At 42.9% G+C, this 22,819-nt stretch overlaps 2 protein-coding genes across 3 annotated transcripts in view; one reads left to right on the top strand and one right to left on the bottom strand.

The window, feature by feature from the left end:
- The window catches only part of kdm6a (lysine (K)-specific demethylase 6A), a 60,919-nt gene extending 50,026 nt beyond the window's left edge, over positions 1–10,893 (bottom strand). For both annotated transcript variants that reach the window (XM_028591936.1, XM_028591935.1), the window contains exons 1-5: positions 10,314–10,893; positions 10,107–10,170; positions 7,481–7,589; positions 6,929–6,978; positions 2,239–2,297 (exon numbers count right to left, since the gene is read on the bottom strand). In XM_028591936.1, coding sequence (XP_028447737.1) covers positions 2,239–2,297; positions 6,929–6,978; positions 7,481–7,589; positions 10,107–10,170; positions 10,314–10,486 — 455 coding nt within the window. In that variant the 5' untranslated portion in view covers positions 10,487–10,893. The remainder of the gene's footprint in view (positions 1–2,238; positions 2,298–6,928; positions 6,979–7,480; positions 7,590–10,106; positions 10,171–10,313) is intronic.
- Positions 10,894–12,315: 1,422 nt separating this feature from the next.
- fundc1 (FUN14 domain containing 1) lies at positions 12,316–21,323 on the top strand. The gene is made up of 5 exons (XM_028591937.1): positions 12,316–12,396; positions 13,677–13,833; positions 15,241–15,316; positions 15,477–15,605; positions 20,814–21,323. The coding sequence occupies exons 1-5, from the start codon at positions 12,378–12,380 to the stop codon at positions 20,889–20,891; spliced, it is 459 nt and encodes a 152-aa protein (XP_028447738.1). The 5' UTR covers positions 12,316–12,377; the 3' UTR covers positions 20,892–21,323.
- Positions 21,324–22,819: the final 1,496 nt, after the last annotated feature.

The raw sequence follows: 22,819 nt of genomic DNA, 5'->3' as shown, positions 1-22,819 counted from the left end.
CTCCAGCATTTGACAGCTCAGCATTCCTCTGGGCCTTGGCCTTGGCCTCAGGGTGATGTAATCCCTCCTCGCAAACCCAACATGACACCCTCCCTTCCCCCATTGACACATTCCCCAGGCCTCAGAGATGGAGGCATACAAGCTTGGCAGGGAAACAACGCTGCAGGCTTTCAAAGTCATGGGTGAGGTAGAGGGGCAGCAGTGTGCAAAACAAGACGAGAAAGGTCACCGCAAACCGGCAGAGGTATCGGGCTCGGTTTAAGCGGCTCGGTTCAGAAACTGTTCAAACTGCGAGCTTGTTACACCTGCCATTGAAAGAGCAGACAGGTTCACTGAAAAATGTAATGGTCCAGCGTTTCCTAAAAATTAGCAGACTATATCCAATCCCAAGCTGTAAAATGGAGTTCAAGCTACAGTTCCCAAAAGTGCAACTGTCAGCTCAAATCCATGTGGGACAAACCCAAAAACCCCAAATGTTAAGTAGTAATCAAATACAATATTCCGCCCTGGTGTGACAATTCAACGAGTCAGTAATCAGCTGGATATTAAGGACGCTGCTTTGAGTGTCTGGCTGTGCCGAGGTGGAGGACTGAAATGTTGGCACCTCACTTTTTACAAGCATGATGTAATGGAAGAAACTGGTGAAGATCACCGAGCCTCTTGGAGCTATTAGTGGTGCGAGAAAAAAAAAGAAAAAAAGCTGTGATTCTGTCAGAGGTAGTGATGCTCTGCTCATCTTAGATTTTGGATATTGTAATATGGTAAGTGTTGTGTTTTCCTGGTTTTAAAGGCTACATTACAGCTCCGGAGACGGACCTTCGGTTAGCGTCTGTAGCAACTCAAACTCAGCCAGGGCAAACCCCAGCACCAGGGATCAAGGCGGGCAGGCGGCCCAGTGCTGGGTCTAACTTCTGTAACGGCAGCATTGGAAAGTTTGCTGATCCAGCAGGGAGTCTGGGCGGACCAGGGTTAGGGCAGTTAGTGAAGGGGTAAGTGGTCCGGCACTGATCACTACAAACTACTTCAGTGCCAGGTTCTTGCTCTCTTTTTCAAAGACAATCTTTTGATTTTTTTTTCATCATGTCACTTTTTTTTTTCCAGTTTCAAACTAGGGCTGGGCGATGTAAAGAAAATTAAATATCACGATATTTTTTACCAAATACCTCGATGTCGATACCGAGGTATTGATATAACACGATATTGTAGTGTTGACTATCGATGCTTTCACAAAATATTTACACAATTTTGATAAATAATCACCAGTAATGTGGATATAATGACTAAGTGGGTATGGGCAAATAATAGAACAGTTATAACAGTCTGGTAAGATCAGAAAATGACATCACTTTACTGTAATGCAGCCTTTAAAACCAGGAAAAGACACTACTTATGCCATATAACGATATCCAAAATCTAAGACGATATCTAGTTTCAGATCACAATATCGATATTATATCAATATATTGCCCAGCTCTACTTCCACATGTACTATAGAAACCAAATACTATACAACTGGCTGACAACCGGCCCAGTCTCGATGTGTGCACAGCACTCTTATCGATATCTAGTCTCATATCACGATATCGATATAATATTGATATATTGCCCAGCTCTATTTCAAACTTATTTTCTGTTACTGTTAAGAGGTTGGAGGGGAGGGGGCAAGGAGAGCGTGCTTTACATTAAATCTGAAGAGAACTTCTGGACCCACAGCCGGCTGCTCCGAAGCCTGGCATCACCACACAGCTAGCGTACGGTCTTCCATGAGTTCACCTGGAACTCCCAGACAGCAAATAAATGTATGGGAAACCTGTATATCATACACAATATAAATATATATATATATATATATATAAACATATATATATATATATATATATATATATATATATATATATATATATATATATATATATATATATATACACACTTTAGAGTAAAACGAAGGCACCTTTTAGGAAGAAAAGTCTAGCAGTTTCTTCCTGTTTACAGTGTTTGTGCTAAGCTAGGCTAAACACATACTGGAGCGATAAAATGATGATCCATGTTCTTAGCCTACTCGAGGTCAGAAAGCAAACGTGTATTTGCCAAAATGTCAGAGAATTCCTTGAGGATGGACTGAAGCTTCGATTAACCACCACGTTTTCAAAATCGACAAGAGCATAATCCATAATCATTATAAAAATTGGCTTACGCCATGCATGCAATGAAATTGTTCTTTTCTTTTAAAGCACTTACCACTGAAATGCGTTGTAATGGAAGTATACCATGCCAAGGCCATATAAAAAGGCAGCATTCTGAAAAAAAAAAAAAAAGTGATGGAAAATTGTTACAAACAGCAGCATTAAATTTCCTCAGCACATTGTAATGATTACGGCCCACAACTTGCTAAGAAGCTAAAAGTTAGCAGTTATAACCTGGATGGTGTCATGACATTTTCATATACAGTGTGACATATCTCTGTACCAATTAAGGTCTATAACCAAATATTATTCATCCATTCATTCATAACTTCTACAATACTGTAATACTGTATACCAAGTTGTAAATTCATGCAAGTCAAGTGCCAGAGGGACAAGGAGGGTCTGAGCGTATCAATGCAAATTTTAAATATATAAAATAAAATAATAAATCAATATGTGGCGGTCAACGTTGATATAGGGGCAGGCCGCCAAAAATAAATCAATGTTTGGGAAACACTGAACTGGGCGGGCTTTATACGATGATGGACAGATGATCAACAGTAACGTAATCAACCACGTCACCAACACCGGCAAAGATTGTTTACACTCTTCTTCTTCTACTTCTTCCAGCGTGCGTGCAGTTGAGTTCTGTTGACAACTGTGCGTCGCTCAACATACGCCACATACTCCGTTGCTCTGATTGGTTGTAGGTCTGTCCAATTGAGTGCAGAGGCATTTTCTTTCCTGGTTCGCGATTGGGCTCCAAACTCGGGCTATTCTACATCACGACTGCCGCTCGGTCTGCCACCACACCATTATCGGGCAGAGGGTAGGACCTCGCACCCTCACTTCACAGTGGAGATCTGTAATCCCGAGGAGCCCAGAGCTGTCAGGTCTGACCACTATCCAACTCTCAGCACCTCTGTTTAATTGGTTTTCCATACAGCGAAACGTCAAACCAAACGGGCCTATTCATCCACACCGAGAGCATGGAGAAGAGAGGCTGGACGCCATCATATCACAGCTTTTTGGACAATTTAACGCCAGGCCATGAGCAGGAACTGTAGGCAACCTAAAGTGAGGCAAATATTTCTGCAAATAAGTCTAAGACATTGTTACATCCCAAATATAAGATCCCAAACTAAAATCCTATACCATAGCTAAGCTAAGGTGATGTCAGGACTTAAACAGAATAGGTATCAGGGTAAAACATGGTCATTGTTTAATTGATCAGCCTCAAAAAGACCAGCCTCCATTAAATAATAGTTTGGATGATATGACAAAACAGAAAATGAAATTTATCACAACACATAAGCCATTAGAGAGGCACACTATTGTGGATAACTTCACTGTGGAGTGGTAGAAACATACGGAGCCCACGAAGGGTCACAGTAGGATTTTTTTTCCCCCCGTAACTATTTCTCTGTTTCCTCCCATTAAGTTTAGCGTTGCTCCGATCCATCTGAACAGTCAGTGTGTTGATCCAGTCCAGTTATAATAAATGCTATGTAGATAGTACAGAACGGAGAGGCGTGACACTTTACAGCAGTGGTTCCCAACCTGGGGTCCGGGCACCCCCAGGGGGGGCGGCAAAGATCACAGGGGGGGCGCGAGTCTTTATCTGGTTTGAGGTTGAGGTAAAAAAAATTGTTTTGCACATGTTAAACAAATGATAATACACTAGAATATCTAATGTATACAAAAGTCTGTATGAAAACTATATATTTTGTTGTATCTTCATTTTTCCTGCCGCCACGGCATCACTATTTTATGAATGAAACATGGAGGAGAAACGTAACAGTGCTGATAACTGCTCTGTATCAAAAAAGAAAGTAAGGCTCTATCTCGAGAGTTACCTCAACTTTGGTTTCGGGCGGGGGGGGGGCTCAGCTTTTCTTAGACATGAGTAGGGGGGGCGCCAAGGAAAAAAGGTTGGGAACCACTGCTTTACAGCATGCACCTATTGCTCAACATTACTCCTTTTTTTTTTTTTTAAAAAGACTGAGCTCCGACAGTATACAGGCACTGGCAGCGAGCACAGCTGTGGTGGCTCTGCCTGGCTGTGCTGGTTGAGGCTGTGACTGAGGATGTGGTTATTGCTCGGACAACGGCAGCAGTTGTGGTTCAATCTATGACGCTACGGATATGGCTCAGTGGCAGTACTGCGACTGCTCTTTACTGCGACTGCTCTTTACTGCTCCGGTTACCTTTTAGCCAAGAAGTCGCTCAGGATGGGAACTTGCGGTGCTTTCTATCAGATATACCAGATGGGTTACCAACACAGCTCAGCGGTTCAGCAACTGGGCGGCTTCAAAACAACACTCTGGCACGCACAACCACGTCAACAACCAGAGCACCGCCAGGGTTACAGCCACAATCACAGCCACAGTAACAGTAACAAAGCTATGTCATGTCAGGGAATGAATGCAAAAGTATTCTGGGGTAATGCATTTAAGAAAAAAAAGAGTAAAGTATCAAGGCAGCCGTATCAACGTATGATGGCCGGCCGTCGTTAAACGATTATTAACCGACAAGCAGGCAATGGAGTGCCAGTCCACCCGTCCGGGAGGCTGGGACATACTTTTCTGCGGCCCGTGGACAGCTGCGGACTTGTACCGGTCGGCAGCCACAACGTCCCGTGCGTTGTCGTGGACACACGCAGCCACCTTCCCGGGACTGCTCGCGCAACCGGAACAAGTCCACAGCGTGAAGCCTCTGAGCCTGTCTCCACTGCAACCACTGAGAGGTTGTCAGCTGTGTGTCTGCCTGGCATACTGTGTGTGTGTGTGTGTGTGTGTGTGTGTGTGTGTGTGTGTGTGTGTGTGTGTGTGTGTAGGACGGCCGATTTAACCCGCCAGTCCTCACTGAATGGGTTTTACATCATACTAAACAAAATATCTTTGGGGTTTGGAACCACAAAATAAGACATTTGAATACATCAGCTTGGACTTTGAGAATCTCAGATGGACATTTTATCTACTTATTAACTGATTAATCAAGAAAATAATCGTCAGATTAATCAATAATTAAATTAATCGTAAATTGCAGCCCTACACAGAACAGTATAGTACCTCCACATAGGGCTGGGCGATATGGAGAAAATCAAATATCACGATATTTTTGACAAAATACCTCGATATCGATACCGCAACGATATCGTAGTGTTGACTATTTAAATATATTAACACAATGAAACGAGATTTTAGATAAACAATCATCAGTAATGTGGATATAATGACTAAATGGGTAAAGGCAAATATAAGAACAGTTAAAAACAGGCTGGTGTGTTCAGAAAATGACATCATTTTACTGTAATGCAGTAAAAAAACCAGGAAAAGACAACACTTATGCCATATAACGATATCCAAAATCTAAGACGATATCTAGTTTCAGATCACAATATCGATATTATATCGATATATTGCCCAGCTCTACCTCCACATGTACTATAGAAACCAAATGCATACAACAGGCTGACAACCGGCCCAGTCTCGATGTGTGCACAGCACTCTTTCCATCCCAAGTCAACGCGTTTCAAATCCCCTTGGTCTTGGCAATACAAAAAGTATTAGGACAGTGGTATGTTTTCAATGTCCTGTCTCTGTATATCAGCTCATCTGGATATGAAATTAAACAACTGTGACATTACAGTGCCGAGTCGCAGCTTTAAGAGTGTCGGGGAATGTTCACATTAGGTGAACAGTGCATTAAAAGTGACTCAGCTTTAGAGCAGTGTAGCAGAAGGATGATCCTTAACATTTCATTTTCACGGCCGTGTTCCTAATTTAAGCATGTGTTTCACTTGCTGAAGACGAGTAGGGCTGGGTATCGTCTGGATTTTCACCATTCCGATGTCGAACCGGTAAAACAATTCAGATTCCTAAATTGATTCTTGAAAAACGGAAAAATGACATCAAAGAACGGCTCTTTCATTTTTTTTTTTTTTTTTGAAAATTATTTAAAAATGTAACAATATATTAACGTATATATACACACGTATGTATACAATATATTCATGTTTTAAAGTACTTAAATATATAATAAGAAAGAGAAAGTGATATTTTTACGTCCGTTTCGGATCGAATATTTCAGTCAACACATTAAGTGGAACCGAAACGAGGAACCGAAATTTGCGTTCTAATCCGGTCCGATTTCTACCGGTTGCGTAGGAACCGGTTCCATACCGGGTTTCGGTAAAGACATTACATTACATTACATTACATGTCATTTAGCTGACGCTTTTATCCAAAGTGACTTACAATTGCTATATATGTCAGAGGTCGCACGCCTCTGGAGCAACTAGGGGTTAAGTGTCTTGCTCAGGGACACATTGGTTGATGTATCGCAGCGGGAATTGAACCCGGGTCTACCACAACAAAGGCATGCGTCATATCCACCCCGACGAGACTTAAAAGCCAAAAGCAACGCGTAAAGATGGCTGCAGGCCTGACAGAGCATCAGCGGGGAGGATACCAAGTGTGGGTTTTTGACAATGACTACTGACTATTAAATTAAATCAGATGAGATTATTTAAGTTTCGGATTACACCTAAAACTGGTAGAATACGTATAAGGAGACGTGTCATTTTCCAGGTCCGTTCTGACGGCTCTGACTTCTGACTGTAGTTACACTCACTACAATGGTCTGGGTTTGAATGAGCACCATGTGGAACAAACAGCAGACTACACAACGGCGGTTTAAAAAAGGTTAGAAAAAGTAGCGGCCACCCCCCAAGCAAAACTCACCTTCCAGTAGTCCGACTGTAAACTGAAGTACCTCTGGTATGCAGATAATGCTGAGAAAACGGTGAGATGTAACAAAAGGATGCGATACAGGAAGAGGGAGAGACACAGAAGGAGATAATAAACAGTTAGTGACAATGTTAAATGCTCAAGATATTCAACACAGCGGCACTTTAACATTTACTAGCGGTTACGTTTTCCAGACGAGCACAACATGTCTAATCAGAATAATCCTTTGTCAGCAGCTTTTAGCAGTGTTAAACACAACAATGGGTGTAGAAAATCAATTAAGTAACAACAGCACAAATGACTCCTTTAAAAAAGAAAAAACTAGCTATCAATTATGTGTTCTATTTTTCATTTGGATGCTGTGAAGTGGTTGCTATTCTCTCTGGGGTCCACATGAAAACAATTAATTTTTAAATCACACTGTATCAATAAAACAAGAAAATCCAAAAACAAGTGCAATATAACAATCACAAAATATTCAATTGATCCTGAGATACAGATTGGGAAGGAAGAAAGGAGGTTGTATTTACACACTGAGACTCTCACCTTTTGTATAGTCCTCCAGCAGGAGGTTGAAGTGGCCCAGCTGACAGAAAATGTCAGGGTCCACTTTCCCCTCTGCTTTCAGGATGAGGGCATCATAGCAGCGAACAGCCTAAATTAAAGAGCAAGAACAATGTGGAGTTAAAAAGGGATGCGCCAAAGCTGCCATGAAGAATACAGAGTTAGATGGTTGAAAGATCCTATGCATATTAAACAAAAGTGTGTAAATTGCTTGACCTTAAGGCTGCTCAGGTTTATAAGAGGCGATAGTCAGACACAGCTGACTGATATACTACCAAAAGCGGAGCTCTTCCAAGCCTTCCGGGGCTGTATTTGCATAGTACCAGATGAATGGAACTCGTCAGTCAGTATTTTAACGGCTAAACAAATTACCCTTGCGTGTGCGTGCGTGTGTGAGAGAAAGAGTCAAACAATTATGTTGGCTGCAATATGGCATAACTTAAGGCTGTCCTGCCGCACGGGGATGGGAAAAAATTATCAGGGAAGATAGTAATGGTAAACCTTGCCTAAAAACGGCGATTAAACCATAACATTAATCCCTGACAAAGTTGTCAATGCAGACTTGCGAGAGTACACAATTCAAGAGTGTGCAAGCCCTCTGTCACTCACACACACTACGTGGATTTGAAAGGACGGAATCAAAAAAATTTTTTTTAAATCTATGCATTAAATGAATATTGCATTTCAACCAGTAGTTTGGTGTAACATGTATAGAACTGCCATACTGTTTGGGAGTTTCAAAGTCAAACTAAATTGTTCGTAGACCACGTTATGTTTAGTCTCGGCTGAAAGAATCGAGATCAAATCACGTTGTGATTAAACCGTACCTCAAGAAAAAGCATCCATGTTCACATTCACAAAAATGCCATTGCCTCACACTTCTATGTCATACAGCAAATAATTAAAAAAAAACATGCATTATTACACACATTTTGAAGTGCTGGCATAATGCCACAGAGGTTAGCTAAGGCCCAGCAGAGGCAGTGTGATTCAGCAAACAAAACACACTTACATGCATCCTTCAGTTGTGAAAAGTATATTGGGATGGCTCTAAAATGATGTTTTCTAATGTTTAGCTGTGTTGACTCTGCATCAGTTTAAACAGTACCTCATGCTGAAAAATACTCTCCCTTCCCCCACATTTTGGAAATAGTAAAGTCCAGAGAGAGGATGTAAAAGGGAACTTGGTATCAATATGGCTTTATACCACCACATAGTTACCAGATTATTAAACGTAACACAGCTTTACAGCTTTTATGTGGCGTTGCCACAAAGAAAGATCCATCAATGAGATCTCCTAAGTGTAATGTTATGATGTGGATAGGACTGTCTGTGCTGGCCGGGTAGCCGCAGAACGAAGGACAGCAACAGAAAATTGCCATAACGCAGTGCACGGTTGAGCCTACTACGAAAGTACACCCTTCACACACCAATGTAATCAGCCAACCCATCCAACAAGAAACCCTGGAGACCACATGTTGAAGACACAGATCAAACACAGGCGACTTAACGGTGGTAACATGGACTGCGTGAGCAGGGTCGCTATGCATGCACCCATAGCACAATGCAGTTAGTTAGCCACTAGCTTCCGCTTTATAATCGATAATCTTTGTTACAAACACTGAACGCCTTCGTCGTGATATGTTTTTTTTTTTTTTGGCGAATGGTGATTAGCCTAGCCACTGCTGCTAGTTATTTTCTTCCCATCCCCGCCATCTTGGGCCAAGTCAAGCAGCCATTATTTTTGCAAAACTGAAAGTACCACAATGTGTTTGTTTCTCCCTCGACAGTGTCAGCTAGCTGAGTGGTGCCGTAGTAGCGTGTGAAGAGAGGGGAGAAAACTGTTGGGCAGTTAGCCGCTACATGCTAGCTAACTGTTACCGGAGTGAGCTGACGCACAAGCCACACTCTAGCTAGCTAGTTGCAGTTATCGAGAATGGGACCGAGGGTTTAAGTGGGATACCCATATTTCTGTCAACTTTGTTCTTTCCTCTCGTTAAGGAAGTGTGCGTGTAACGTTACTCTCTTCTGGGGCTCGTTGTCATACTTTTACGAGTCGCATATATCACAGTTAACAAGCTGTTAGAATCCCTCTGGTTTAAGACTTTACAGCAAACTGACCGTTAACAGCAGTTGCAACGTTCACGTCAACGTGTTTTCTTCACCCATGCACGTAGGACCATTGTGTTGATCTATGCTACGAGAAACACGTTTCCACCAGTCGATACGATGCTATATCACGTAGCATGGCACCTAAATCTTTCAACAACCCGTATGACACAACGGATTTTATTTTTTTAGCAGGGTGGAGATCCATATCGTCCTGTAATTTTACTATTTGGGCCCCTGTTTGATAGCGATATGCATTACAGAAATGTGCTGGAGCCCTTTTAATCTGTGCTTTAGCAGTGTTAAGCGTTGCTTAGTATGTGCAATCATCACGTCCATTATTGAATGCCGCGTTTACAGCCAGCCTCTGATTCAGCTTCAAAGTTGGGGGGGATTTGAGGCTCGTGTATGTCGCGGCGTTGGGGAGGTCTGTACCACTTATTTCAGGTGGGATATGCACTAATCAAGAGGAGACGGTTGCTCCTATTCTGTGGCATACCTTTAACAGCAAGGCCTTCGTTCTGGCGCCATCTTCTTGAAGCCTGTGAAATCCAAACAGTGAACTGCAAGTAGAGGACAGACAACACACAGGCGGTTCCGTATTACTTCGGGGGGCAATCACATTTGTTGTTTCAAACTGCGTTAACAAGAATACATATTGCAGAAAAGAAGCGAGCGAGCGTGTTCACACAGCGGATCATCTAACCTGTCAGATCCGACCAAGCTCTCTTTTTCTTGCGCTGTTAGCTTCGGAAAGTCCTCTTCGATATCGGTCGCTGTTCCCGACGCCATTTTCTCCTCGTCATTACCAGCAGCAACGCCGAGGCTCCGGGCAGCAGCAGATGCAGCGGCGGTGAGCGACACTCCGCACGATTTCATGGAAAAGAAATGGTCAAATCGACGGGACCGAGTAACTCCGGCAAAATGCAGTAACAACGAAAAGTGATGCACACCTATCCAGGACTAAAACGGGGCGTCGCGTAATTCTTGCCAAATCCTCAAGGAAATGATCCCTTCAAGTTACGTTCCACACTCCTCATTGTACATCAAAACACAGCGTGTATTCCAGTGCCAGTGTGTGCATGAAGTTGATGTAATGTTGGGTTTTAGGAGTGAGTGTTACTTAGTAATATCGCAAACTTCCCCAACCATCAGCTCAAAGTTGTTGTAATTGTGTCACATAGGCAAACGCACGCCGCCACCGTCGGCACGCCCTCTATCCACCCTGACCAATCAGTGGTCGGGGTGTGCGGTCACGTGGCCTTCTCCAGTCGATGTGTTGCGAGCACGCGGACGAACACGCGCACGCACACATCAAATGGGCTTAAAAGACCCACCTTTTAAGGTCTGCGATTGGTTCCTGGCGCTATATTATGATTACGTAACTGTATTTTAAAGCAAGCTATTGGTCAAAATAGCTGTCTGTTTGTCTATGGGGGGTGGCTGTCAAAGATGTTTGTGGTGGCTAGACACAGACAGATAGATAGATAGATAGATAGATAGATAGATAGTATTTTGTTTAGCTTCCTCTCCCACTGTACACAAAAGCATATGCATTATTAGGTCTATATTATCAAATAGTTCTGCACACTGTTTCTTACATTTTCTGGTGATAGTTCAACACAAATCGGTTCTATGTTGTTTCTATTCTAATTTTACACAAACAAGAAGCTAAGTCATACCCTACTTTTGGCATTTACTTAAAAATTAATGTGAATCTTGTTGTCTAGGTAACTGAAGTTTAATTACCATAGCAATTAAATATAATCAGCCACTAAAAATCTCTCAATATTATGTTTTTATATGACTGCTGTGGTTCAGTGACAGCAACCATTGACAAATACACCACGAAACAACAGCAATGCCCCAGACATCTACATCAAGATTCTGTAAGGGGAAAAATGTACCAGCAACATTAATTTGCTTTTATTAAGGGGTCACCAATTCTTTCAACCACCTCAGAATTCCTTTTTTTCCTCCCAAACATACAATCAGAAGTACACATATGCTGTGATAAAAGTAGATATTTCTGTCAGGTAGGATGTATCTATTAGAACAGGAAAAAACACTGTAAATGTGCTACAGGCTACTCATTTGTTGTATCATTTGATGTATCATGTTTTTCATAGCCTTTCCTACTTAGAATGGACTTAAAGTAACTCTACAGCTTTGAAAGTTTATTTTGCAGGAGCTATACCTCTGACAGAACTACCTACCTGATTCAGGCATATAGGCCGATAAAAGTCAGTTTTGAGAAACAATTCATGCAATCATTGATTTCTTCTGCTAATGATAATGCCCATTGCCTCACTTAAGTGGGAAAACCTTTGGCTGTCCAGTGTCCATAATAGATAGATAGATAGATAGATAGATAGATAGATAGATAGATAGATAGATAGATAGATAGATAGATAGATAGATAGATAAGTATAGGTAGGCCTACAGGTAGGTAGGTAGATAGATAGATAGATAGACAGACAGACAGACAGACAGACAGACAGACAGACAGACAGACTTTTAGAATATATAATATAAGGCTATTTTATACATTTACATTTGTTTGTTAGTAGTATTAGTTAGATGTTTTGCTTGTTTTATATTTTTTTAATAAATAATAATACCCATGCGTACATTTGAGTGTTCTTAGTATAAGTATTATTATTATTATGGCTCATGTCTCGGTTTCTTTTACTTGGGCTGTCAAAATTATTCAAATGACGCCGGACGTGCAGCAGGCATCTGAGGACAGACCAGCCAAGCTCACTGCAAAATGGCGAACCGCGACAAGGGTAAGTAGGCCTATGAACTAATTACATCTCTGTCTGGACCGAGACACCAGCTATTCTGAGCATTTAATGCAGACTAGGCGCGTTTATAAACTTTTATGTCACATGTGTGTATCTTTAAAACTCTGACTACCCTCCCGCCGATACCCCGAAGTCTTAAGACGTAGCGTTGAAAGCTAACTTTTTAACTGTCGCTTAGCTTTACGTGTGCGTTGCTAACGTAATGTTTGTTACCAAGTTACGGCAGTATAGTATAGCATTCGAAATGTGTTAAGTCTTCAACAACTGTAGACCTGTTGTAGACGGATTAACTTAATATGGCAGTACTGCCTTCTTTTTTAATAGTCTGTGTTTTTAGCCAGTCACTACTGCATGGCATCCCTTCTTTATGGAAGCCCATTTATGCCAAGGTGCCAAATAATGAGAAAGTATCTCAAAATAATAACCAAGGCAATGTTCAAATTTTTTTTAAGCTGCCAGTCTGTTTTACATTATAAACCTATGAAGTAAATGTGTTTTCAAAAAAGTCATGAGCACTTTTTTTTTTAAACGCCACCGCCAAGGTTTCATGTGCAGCTCAGAGAAAGTTTTAGAGAAAGTAATTATTTTGACATTTGATGTCATTATTTTGAGAACGTTTCTCATGTTAATGACTTAAACGTGTTATATATTAGACGCATCCAAGGTGGCACGCGACATCGTGACGTCAAAATGACGTAATAAACGGCCGGCGTGTCCCGATTTATGGCACGCGAGCCAAGGTCACGCATGGCTCTTTTTCAGCAGCGCGCAACAAAGCGGAAACGGGAGGCCTGAATGAGTTTGCCAACAACCGGATGTCAGGACTCTCACAGTGACTGCAAGTCTCTCATGTAAACTTACTGGGTTAAGATGAGTTCTTTTATGGTGAATGAAAGGCTTGATCTGACGAAGTAGGTCATTGAATCAAATCGAAGCATTGACGGCAATGCTGCTGCCAGTTCTGCCGTTGTTTACCTTTTTCTTCTTCTAGTCAGGTAGAAAGAGCAACGTCACGTCGGTAGCCTTTGCTCATTAGCGCCCCCGCTGTTCAGGAGAAGACTGCAGCTAGTGTCGCAACCACCAGCGCAGGTATAAATAGTCACGGCGATCTCATGACGTCACATATGCGCGTGCCAACTGGGCTGCGGTTACTGTAAAACATGCTTTACAGGATCTTTATTCCTCACAAAATTACTTGGCAAAAATGGGCTTCCATACTATGTTGCTAATGTAATGCTGACGGTTTTTATTTTTCCATGTAGAGGAGATTGTAGATGAGATTTACGACAAGGTCGTGGACCTGACAGAATATGCCAAACGTCAGAGATGGTGGAACCGCCTTTTCGGAAAAAACTCTGGCCCCTTAGCGGAGAAATACTCCGTGGCAACACAGCTAGCCATAGGGGGAGTGAGTGGATGGTAAATATTCTCATTGGTAACGCATTGTCCTGCCTTCAGGTGCTTCTCGTTGAGTTAGTTTTCTGTGGTCTTATATGATTTTAATATAACAAAAAAACATTTGTTTTATGTATATCATAACTGTACTTTCTGTCTGAATGGATGCCTTGGACTACTATAAAGTACACTATCAGCATACTGCTGGTGTTTTACTGAAACTTAGTAAGACAAATCCCCCCTTTTTTTTTAGTTATCAGTTAAGAAAACAAATTCCATGCTTTCTAACCTTGGGGTTGGGGTATCATACCAAACCGTTTCTTAGGTACACTTGAACGTTTTGGGACCATTCATTGTCATGCAAACCATACAGTTGTCATTTTAAGATACGATAAACTATCCCAAGTGGGAAGAGTGCAAATATAAAAGTCTAAGATAACAATAACACAAACCGGTTAACCCTCGTGTTGTCTTCCTGTCGACCACGCAACTTTTTTAAGTGAAAACAGTGTTTCCTCTATGTTGATTTGACCGTGGCGGCCCCCCAGGGCAACATTTCTGCCCCCCAAGGTATCAGAAATAGGGTTGCATTGTTAGAGTGCATGTCAGAGAACTTTTGTATTGTAGGAGCATTATTTACATGCTGAAGTAGTGACACTGCATTAAGATAATGTCATTAATAGTGGGTTTATTGTTACTTGCTACAGAATGCTTAGCCTATATGTCAAGATCAAAGATCGTGTGTGTGTGTGTGTGTGTGTGTGTGTGTGTGTGTGTGTGTGTGTGAGAATTGGGGGGGAGGATGTTTGGACCTGCCCCCACTGCTAAAAAAACAAAACCTAAAGGAAACACTGGAAAAACTGTTTTTCAACCTTTTGTTGTTCTTTCGACACTTTCCCTAATGTTTTTGTTGATTTTTTTTTTTTATGTTTTTTGTCACCTTTTTTCTGCCGTTTTTGTTTTCAACAATTTTTTTTTTTTTTTTTTAATGTCTTTGTCAATTTCCCCCCCTCCTCCTCACCTGCGTTTTTGAAGCTTTTTCCAACATTTTTGTCACGTTTTTTCAATGTTCTTTTTGTTTTTTTTTTTTTTTTCTTCTTTAAAATGCTATAAAATTAAATAAAACACTCCAATTCAATACATTTATTTTATATGTGAAAAGTAATAGTTGTATGGCGCCATCCATGCTAGTTTCTTTGGCAATTTGGTGGAAAGAAATCCAAATTTCTGATATGGAAACTTTTTTTAAAATGGGTCAAATTTGACCTGGGGACAACAGGAAGATTAACAACAGGGATCAGTTGCATATCAACATATGCACAGTATCAGGGTATAGGTAGTGTAAGAGTACATGATTAATACAGAATGTCCATTTTAAAGGCTGTTGAAGTCATTATTTAACTGTCATGCTTTGTCTTGATTTAATGTTAGGTGTGCAGGATATCTCTTCCAGAAGGTTGGGAAAGTTGCTGCTACATCTGTAGGCGGAGGTCTTCTGCTGTTGCAGGTATTCTTACATCACGAGGCATAAACACGATAGACACAATGTGAAGTTATGTTTATTTTCAGTGTGCAAGGACATTAAGCCTGCCAATAGAATTTAAAAAAATAAAAAATGATGGTGAATCTAGCTCATCTATGTTTAACTTGCCTCACTCTTTCTCCAGATAGCTAACAATAGTGGCTATATCCAAGTTGACTGGAAGAGAGTAGAGAAGGATGTCAACAAAGCTAAGAAGCAATTAAAGAAGGGCACCAATCAAGCAGTCCCAGAGATAAACACATTTTTTGAAAAGGTACGATTTTGGTGTTTTGTTTCCATGTTTGCACACGGGGCAATCAGAACTTCGCTATCATGTCTTGAAGAAATAACATACATTTGGTACCTTCTTGTCGTCAAACCGCTTGCCATATAACCCCAACGTCCCTTGTTTGATTTCGAAACCCAAATTGCATGTCATATCCCACTCTCTTTCCCCATGTGTCCTGTCAGTATTGACGTAAGTCTTGCATTACCAGACCTTCCTCCACAGTGCTGCGGAGGAAGGTTTGGCTAGTCCACACAGCATTCTGGGATGGGATAAAAACGTGCTCTGGTTTATTGACATTTCTTTAAACCAATCACAATCGTCTTGGGACGGAAAATAGCCTCGGGAAGGAACTTGTTTTGGTGGAACGTTCAAAACGTTCAAAAGTAGTTTTAGTCGTGCAACAGAAAACTCCGATTGGACAGATAGTCTAGCTAGCTGTCTGGATTTACCCTGCAGAGATCTGAGGAGCAGTTAACCATAGTCCTCACAAATCCACCGGAGGTTAGAACGCCAACACAAAGGAAGAGGAAGGGGACGGACATCGGCGAAAAGACATGCATCCGGCAGAATTTCCTGAAGTGGAACGTCGAGGATAGTATTGACACAAATTACAGTCAAAATTGGAAAATTCAATCTTGAAAAAACAATTAGGTTTCTAACTTACTCTGTGCGGCTAGTAGGGTTGGGTACCGCAACCTGGTTCCACTATGGAGCCAGTTCCTACGCAACCGGTAGGAATCGGACCGGATCAGAGAGCTAATTTCGGTTCCTCATTTCGGTTCCACTGAATGTGTCGACTGAAATATTTTCCCTCTGTCGCTCCGAAACGGACGTAAAAATATCCCCCTTTCTCTGTAGTCTACCATTGGCTAGCTACCGTAAATGTAGGCTACTTTTAAAATGCCATATTTCCCCTCTGGGCTCACCAAAACGGACGTAAAAGCATATTAACCATTCACTGCACGCGATCGCTAGTAAACATATTACATCTTTGGTGTCATTGTTCAGTTTTTCAAGATTCGGTTTAGGAATCTGATTCTTTTTAAAAGTACCGGTTCGGCATCGGAATCGTAAAAAAATCCAAACGATACCGAGCCCTAGCAGCTAGACCAGGGGTGTCAAACTCATTTTAGTTCATGGGCCACATCCCCCTAATTTGATCTCAAGTGGGCCGGACCAGTAAACCTCTCCAGAAAGATCAGACACTTTCTCTGCCACAGAGTTTCTTCTCAGCTTGATGAGAAGAAACGCAAGTTGCTTCTGCTACAACCGCGTTCTAAAGCCATTGCAGGTAGATAAATAATGAAGTTACAGACCCAAGATGGAGGGGTAATATTCCAAGAAAAAATTCAGAATTTCTTAGACTAAAGTTGTAAATTTACGGAAAAGGGACTCTGAGATGTAATCGGTAAATTTGGAATTGGAATGAATTACTTCTCTGTAATTTTCACACTTTTGCAAAGTCATCCAGTGGGCCTGATTGGCCCCTATGGCGGGCCGGTTCTGGCCCACGGGCCGTATGTTTGACACCCCTGGGCTGGACTGAAAAAATGTATGTCTGTACTCGCCTTCAAATGATGAGTTAACAGCAGTGGTTCTCAAGCCATGTACCCCCTAAGCAGCGCAAATCCTTTTTAGTAGAAAAAGAAAGTCTCTATAAAGAGGAAGAATACAGCGATAGATTTACTAAACAACAGCCTTGGACCTGGACAACATTTAAATGCCAAAAAGGCGACAAAAACGTTTGTTTTTTTTCTTTTAAACCGACAAAACCTTGGAAAAAGACAGTAGAAGGAAGTAAGGCCAGAATAGGTCGTAAATAGTAATTAAAAACTTTTTTTTTTAAAAACACAGTAGAAAGAAGGAAGGCAACAATAGGTCGACAAAAGTGACAAAAAATTCAAATAAGCGACAAACTTATAAAATACCATAGAAAAAAGTAATGAAGAAAGGCAAGAATAGTTCAAAACAAACGACAAAACCTTAAAAAAAATGTGAAAAACTTCAAAAACTGAGACAAAAACTTTGGAAAAAGCGAAAAACTTGGAGAAAAAAAAGACAGTAGAAGTAACTACTGTCTTGTAACTGAAAAACATTTTATAAAAAATGTCCCATTACCCCATGCAGTCCTCCAAAGTACCCCCAGGGGGACACATACCCCCATTTGAGAAACAGAGTTACACAATCAATAAGAGAGTCAAACGTGCTGGATTTTCATCCATCCTATACCTCCATCCATCCATCCATCTTCGTCCGCTTATCCGGTGTCGGGTCGCGGGGGGAGCAGCTCCAGCAGGGGACCCCAAACTTCCCTTTCCCGAGCAACATTAACCAGCTCCGACTGGGGATCGGCGTTCCCAGGCCAGGTTGGAGATATAATCCCTCCACCTAGTCCTGGGTCTTCCCGAGGCCTCCTCCCAGCTGGACGTGCCTGGAACACCTCCCTAGGGGGCGCCCAGGGGCATCCTTACCAGATGCCCGAACCACCTCAACTGGCTCCTTTCGACGCAAAGGAGCAGCGGCTCTACTCCGAGCTCCTCACGGATGAGTGAGCTTCTCACCCTATCTCTAAGGGAGACGCCAGCCACCCTCCTGAGGAAACCCATTTCAGCCGCTTGTACCCTGGATCTCGTTCTTTCGGTCATGACCCAGCCTTCATGACCATAGGTGAGGGTAGGAACGAAAACTGACCCGGTAGATCGAGAGCTTTGCCTTCTGGCTAAGCTCTCTTTTCGTCCACAACGGTGCGATAGATTGAATGCAATACCGCACCCGCTGCGCCCGATTCTCCGACCAATCTCCCGCTCCATTGTCCCCTCACTCGCGAACACAACCCCAAGGTACTTGAACTCCTTCACTTGGGGTAAGGACTCATTCCCTACCTGGAGAAGGCATTCCATCGGTTTCCTGCTGAGAACCATGGCCTCAGATTTAGAGGTGCTGATCCTCATCCCAACCGCTTCACACTCGGTTGCGAACCCGATCCAGTGAGTGCTGAAGGTCGCAGGCCGATGATGCCATCAGGACCACATCATCTGCAAAGAGCAGCGATGAGATCCCCAGCCCACCAAACTGCAACCCCTCCCCACCCCGACTACGCCTCGATATCCTGTCCATAAATACTACAAACAGGATTGGTGACAAAGCGCAGCCCTGGCGGAGGCCAACCCTCACCTGAAACGAGTCCGACTTACTACCGAGAACCCGGACACAGCTCTCGCTTTGGTTGTACAGAGATTGGATGGCCCTGAGAAGAGACCCCTCACCCCATACTCCCGCAGCACCTCCCACAGTATCTCCCGGGGACCCGGTCATACGCCTTCTCCAAATCCACAAAACACATGTAGACCGGTTGGGCATACTCCCAGGCTCCCTCCAGGATCCTTGCGAGAGTGAAGAGCTGGTCCGTTGTTCCACGACCAGGACGGAATCCGCATTGTTCCTCCTCAACCCGAGGTTCGACTATCGGCCGAACCCTCCTTTCCAGCACCTTGGAGTAGACTTTACCAGGGAGGCTGAGAAGTGTGATACCCCTATAATTGGCACACACCCTCTGGTCCCCCTTTTAAAAAGGGGAACCACCACCCCAGTCTGCCACTCCTTTGGCACCGTCCCAGACTTCCACGCAATGTTGAAAAGGCGTGTCAACCAGGACAGCCCCTCCACACCCAGAGCCTTGAGCATTTCTGGACGGATCTCATCAATCCCCGGGGCTTTGCCACTGTGTAGTTGTTTGACTACATCAGTGACTTCCGCTTGGGAAATCGACGACAATCCCCCATTATCCTCCAGCTCTGCCTCTAACATAGAGGGCGATTAGTCGGATTCAGGAGTTCCTCAAAGTGCTCCTTCCACCGCCCTATTACCTCCTCAGTTGAGGTCAACAGTGTCCCATCCTTACTGTACACAGCTTGGATGGTTCCCCTTCCCCCTCCTGAGGTGGCGAACAGTTTTCCAGAAGCACTTTGGTGCCGACCGAAAGTCCTTCTCCATGTCTTCTCCAAACTTCTCCCACACCCGCTGCTTTGCCTCTTTCACGGCAGAGGCTGCAGCCCTTCGGGCCCTTCGGTACCCTGCAACTGCCTCCGGAGTCCTCCGGGATAACATATCCCGGAAAGACTCCTTCTTCAGTCGGACGGCTTCCCTGACCACCGTTGTCCACCACGGTGTTCGTGGGTTACCGCCCCTTGAGGCACCTAAGACCCTAAGACCACAGCTCCTCGCTGCAGCTTCAGCAATGGAAACTTTGAACATTGTCCACTCGGGTTCAATGCCCCCAGCCTCCACAGGGATGCACGAAAAGCTCCGCCCGGAGGTGTGAGTTGAAAGTCTGTTGGACAGGGGCCTCCTCCAGACGTTCCCAATTTACCCGCACTACACGCGTTTGGGCTTACCAGGTCTGTCCAGAGTCTTCCCCACCCTCTGACCCAACTCACCACCAGATGGTGATCGGTTGACAGCTCTGCCCCTCTCTTCACCCAGTGTCCAAAACATACGGCCTCAGATCAGATGAAACGATTATGAAATCGATCATTGACCTTCGGCCTAGGGTGCTCTGGTACCAGGTACACTTATGAGCATCCCTATGTTCGAACATGGTGTTCGTTATAGACAATCCATGACTAGCACAGAAGTCCAACAACAAACAACCACTCTGGTTTAGATCAGGGAGGCCGTTCCTCCCAATCACGCCAAGTCCCCCAGCAGAACAATGGAGTCCCCCACTGGAGCCCCATGCAGGACTCCAGTCAAGGTCTCCAAGAAGGCCGAATACTCCGAACTCCTGTTTGGTGCATATGCACAAACAACAGTCAGAGTTTTCCCCCCCCACAACCCGCAGGCGTAGGGAGGCGACCCTCTCGTCCACCGGGGTAAACTCCAACACAGCGGCGCTCAGCCGGGGGCTTGTGAGTATCCCCACACCCGCCCGGCGCCATCCTATACCTATTTGTTTTTAATTCCGCTTTGAATTCTTTCTGAGATGATTTTGTTAATATTTCATCTTGTTTCCTTTGTGCGACTCGGGTCTGTTCCTGTTTTTTTGAAGATGTGGTACATTATCAGAGAAAAATACTTAACTTGAAGGGTTAATTCAGCTGGGTTTGAATTTCCGTGTGAACGAGTGTCTGTCCGGAATGGATTGTAACTTTACTTTTATGTACTGACTGTGTATTTCTCTCTTTCTCTTTTCAGTCTCAAGTGTTTGTGAAGAAGAACATCGTCGTCACAAGTGGTTTCATTGGAGGATTCCTGCTCGGCCTGGCGTCTTAGGGTCTGCCAAATATGAAGAACTAGTCTGTATTCTATTGATGTCGAAAAAAAAAAAAAAAAAAAAAAAAAAAGCTATAGGGAAACATGAAAAATCATTGCTGGAGGGCTTTCGCTTCAAAAATTAGCTTATAGGGATGTGTTTCTACGGTAGAAATGGAGAGTAGAACAGACACTCCCAGTCAAATCAACATAGCCGGATGGTCCGAGACATTTTATGTGTACGTTTACGGACTCACTAAGGTGAGGTTTTTGCGACAATCGAGCAGTGGCGTGCTGGGTAGCATGGAGAGGCGACTTTTGTCTCCTGTGTCCACATCAACAGTTGCCATGTTTTCTCCTGAATTAGTCAAATGACGCACACAGCTCAGTGTCCGTTCTACTCTTATTCTATTTCTATGGTTTCTACGTTCGCTGCACATCGTTTAGTCTGTACATGTTACAAGCACTGTCGATATAATGTGGGACTTCTTGGATATAGACCTGAATGACCCTCTTAAAATACTCCACTTTCCCAGGCCAAACATGCAAAAATTATTGTTGTTTTTTTTTAAGCGTAAAGGCCATCAGAAAGTTATTTATTTATTTTTTACCAAACTGTCAGTGTACCGCAATCAATGAATGCATCGTTAATCGCTGCCTTGTCGCGCACAAATTAAGCCAAGCATTTTAAATTTGCCTCAAACGGCGGGCGGTGCCCACCAGCAGTGGAATGTAACTAAATACATTTACTTCAGTACCGTACTTAAGTACAAATGTTGAGGTACTTGTGCTTTACTTCAGTCTTTTCTCTTTTCATGCCACTTTCTACTTCTTCTCCGCTACATTTCAGAGAGAAATATTGTACTTACATTAATCTGACCGCTTTAGTTACTAGTTACTTTACAAATTAAGATTTCTGCACACAAAACATCTGTTTGATTCTAAAGTAAACTAGCCAACAATATAACGGCCTACAAGTCCAGTAGAAATGATTAGACCATTAAACACACGAGTAACGTTTTCAATGCAGGACTTTTACTTGTAACTGAGTACTTTTTACAGCGTGGTATTAGTACTTTTACTGAAGTAAAGGATATAATACTTCTTCCACCGCTGGTGCCCACACCATTCCATCAGTGCCACTGATAAATTCTTTAAATTCCCGACATCGTAATCCATCATCTGCAGGGTTAACGTGCTGATGGATAGGAGGTTGATATGCCCGTGGTGCGCCACGTTAGATGGGTTATGTCGGCCTCCCCCCCTCATCTCTATTTTTTTAATATATTTTGTGTAGCAATAAATCAATGCAATGAAAGCTGTGGTTTGTCTACAATGTAAGTTTGATGAACAAATAAAAATAACAAAATCGTTGAATTGTTTGTGATGTATTTTAGGAGAATGTGTGACCAGTGGAACACAATGCAATCTCTTTTCACTCTTGACCTTTTAGAGGTATTACATGTTATGTGTTTATTACCTAAGCTTGGTGTTACTTTCACTTAGAGCAAATGTGTCGAACTCGAGACCCGTGGGCCGAACCCGGCCCTTCGCAGGTTTTAAAACAGCACGCATATCAACTCAGGTTCTAGGGTTGGGTACCGGTTCCACTACGCAACCGGTAGGAATCGGACCGGATTAGAACGCACATATTATATACAAATATTTTCCCTCTGTCGCTCCGAAACCGACGTAAAAATATCACACTGTCTCTGTAGTCTACTGTTAGGTAGCTACCGTAAATGTAGGCTACTTTTAAAATGCCATATTTTCCCCTCTGGGCTCACCAAAACTGATGTAAAAGCATATTAACCATTCACTGCACAGAATCTGCCTTTGGGGGAGGTTGGGACAATATCATAGTGGGGGGTCTGGGTGTCCTCCCCCAGGGAAGTTTTGAGCATCAATGACTTCATTTCCTGTATTTAGATACACTTTTATGCACCAAT

This window comes from Perca flavescens, chromosome 11 (genome assembly GCF_004354835.1).
Source record: "Perca flavescens isolate YP-PL-M2 chromosome 11, PFLA_1.0, whole genome shotgun sequence".
Classification (NCBI taxonomy): Eukaryota; Metazoa; Chordata; class Actinopteri; order Perciformes; family Percidae; genus Perca; species Perca flavescens.
This window is presented reverse-complemented; position numbering and strand designations above follow the sequence as displayed.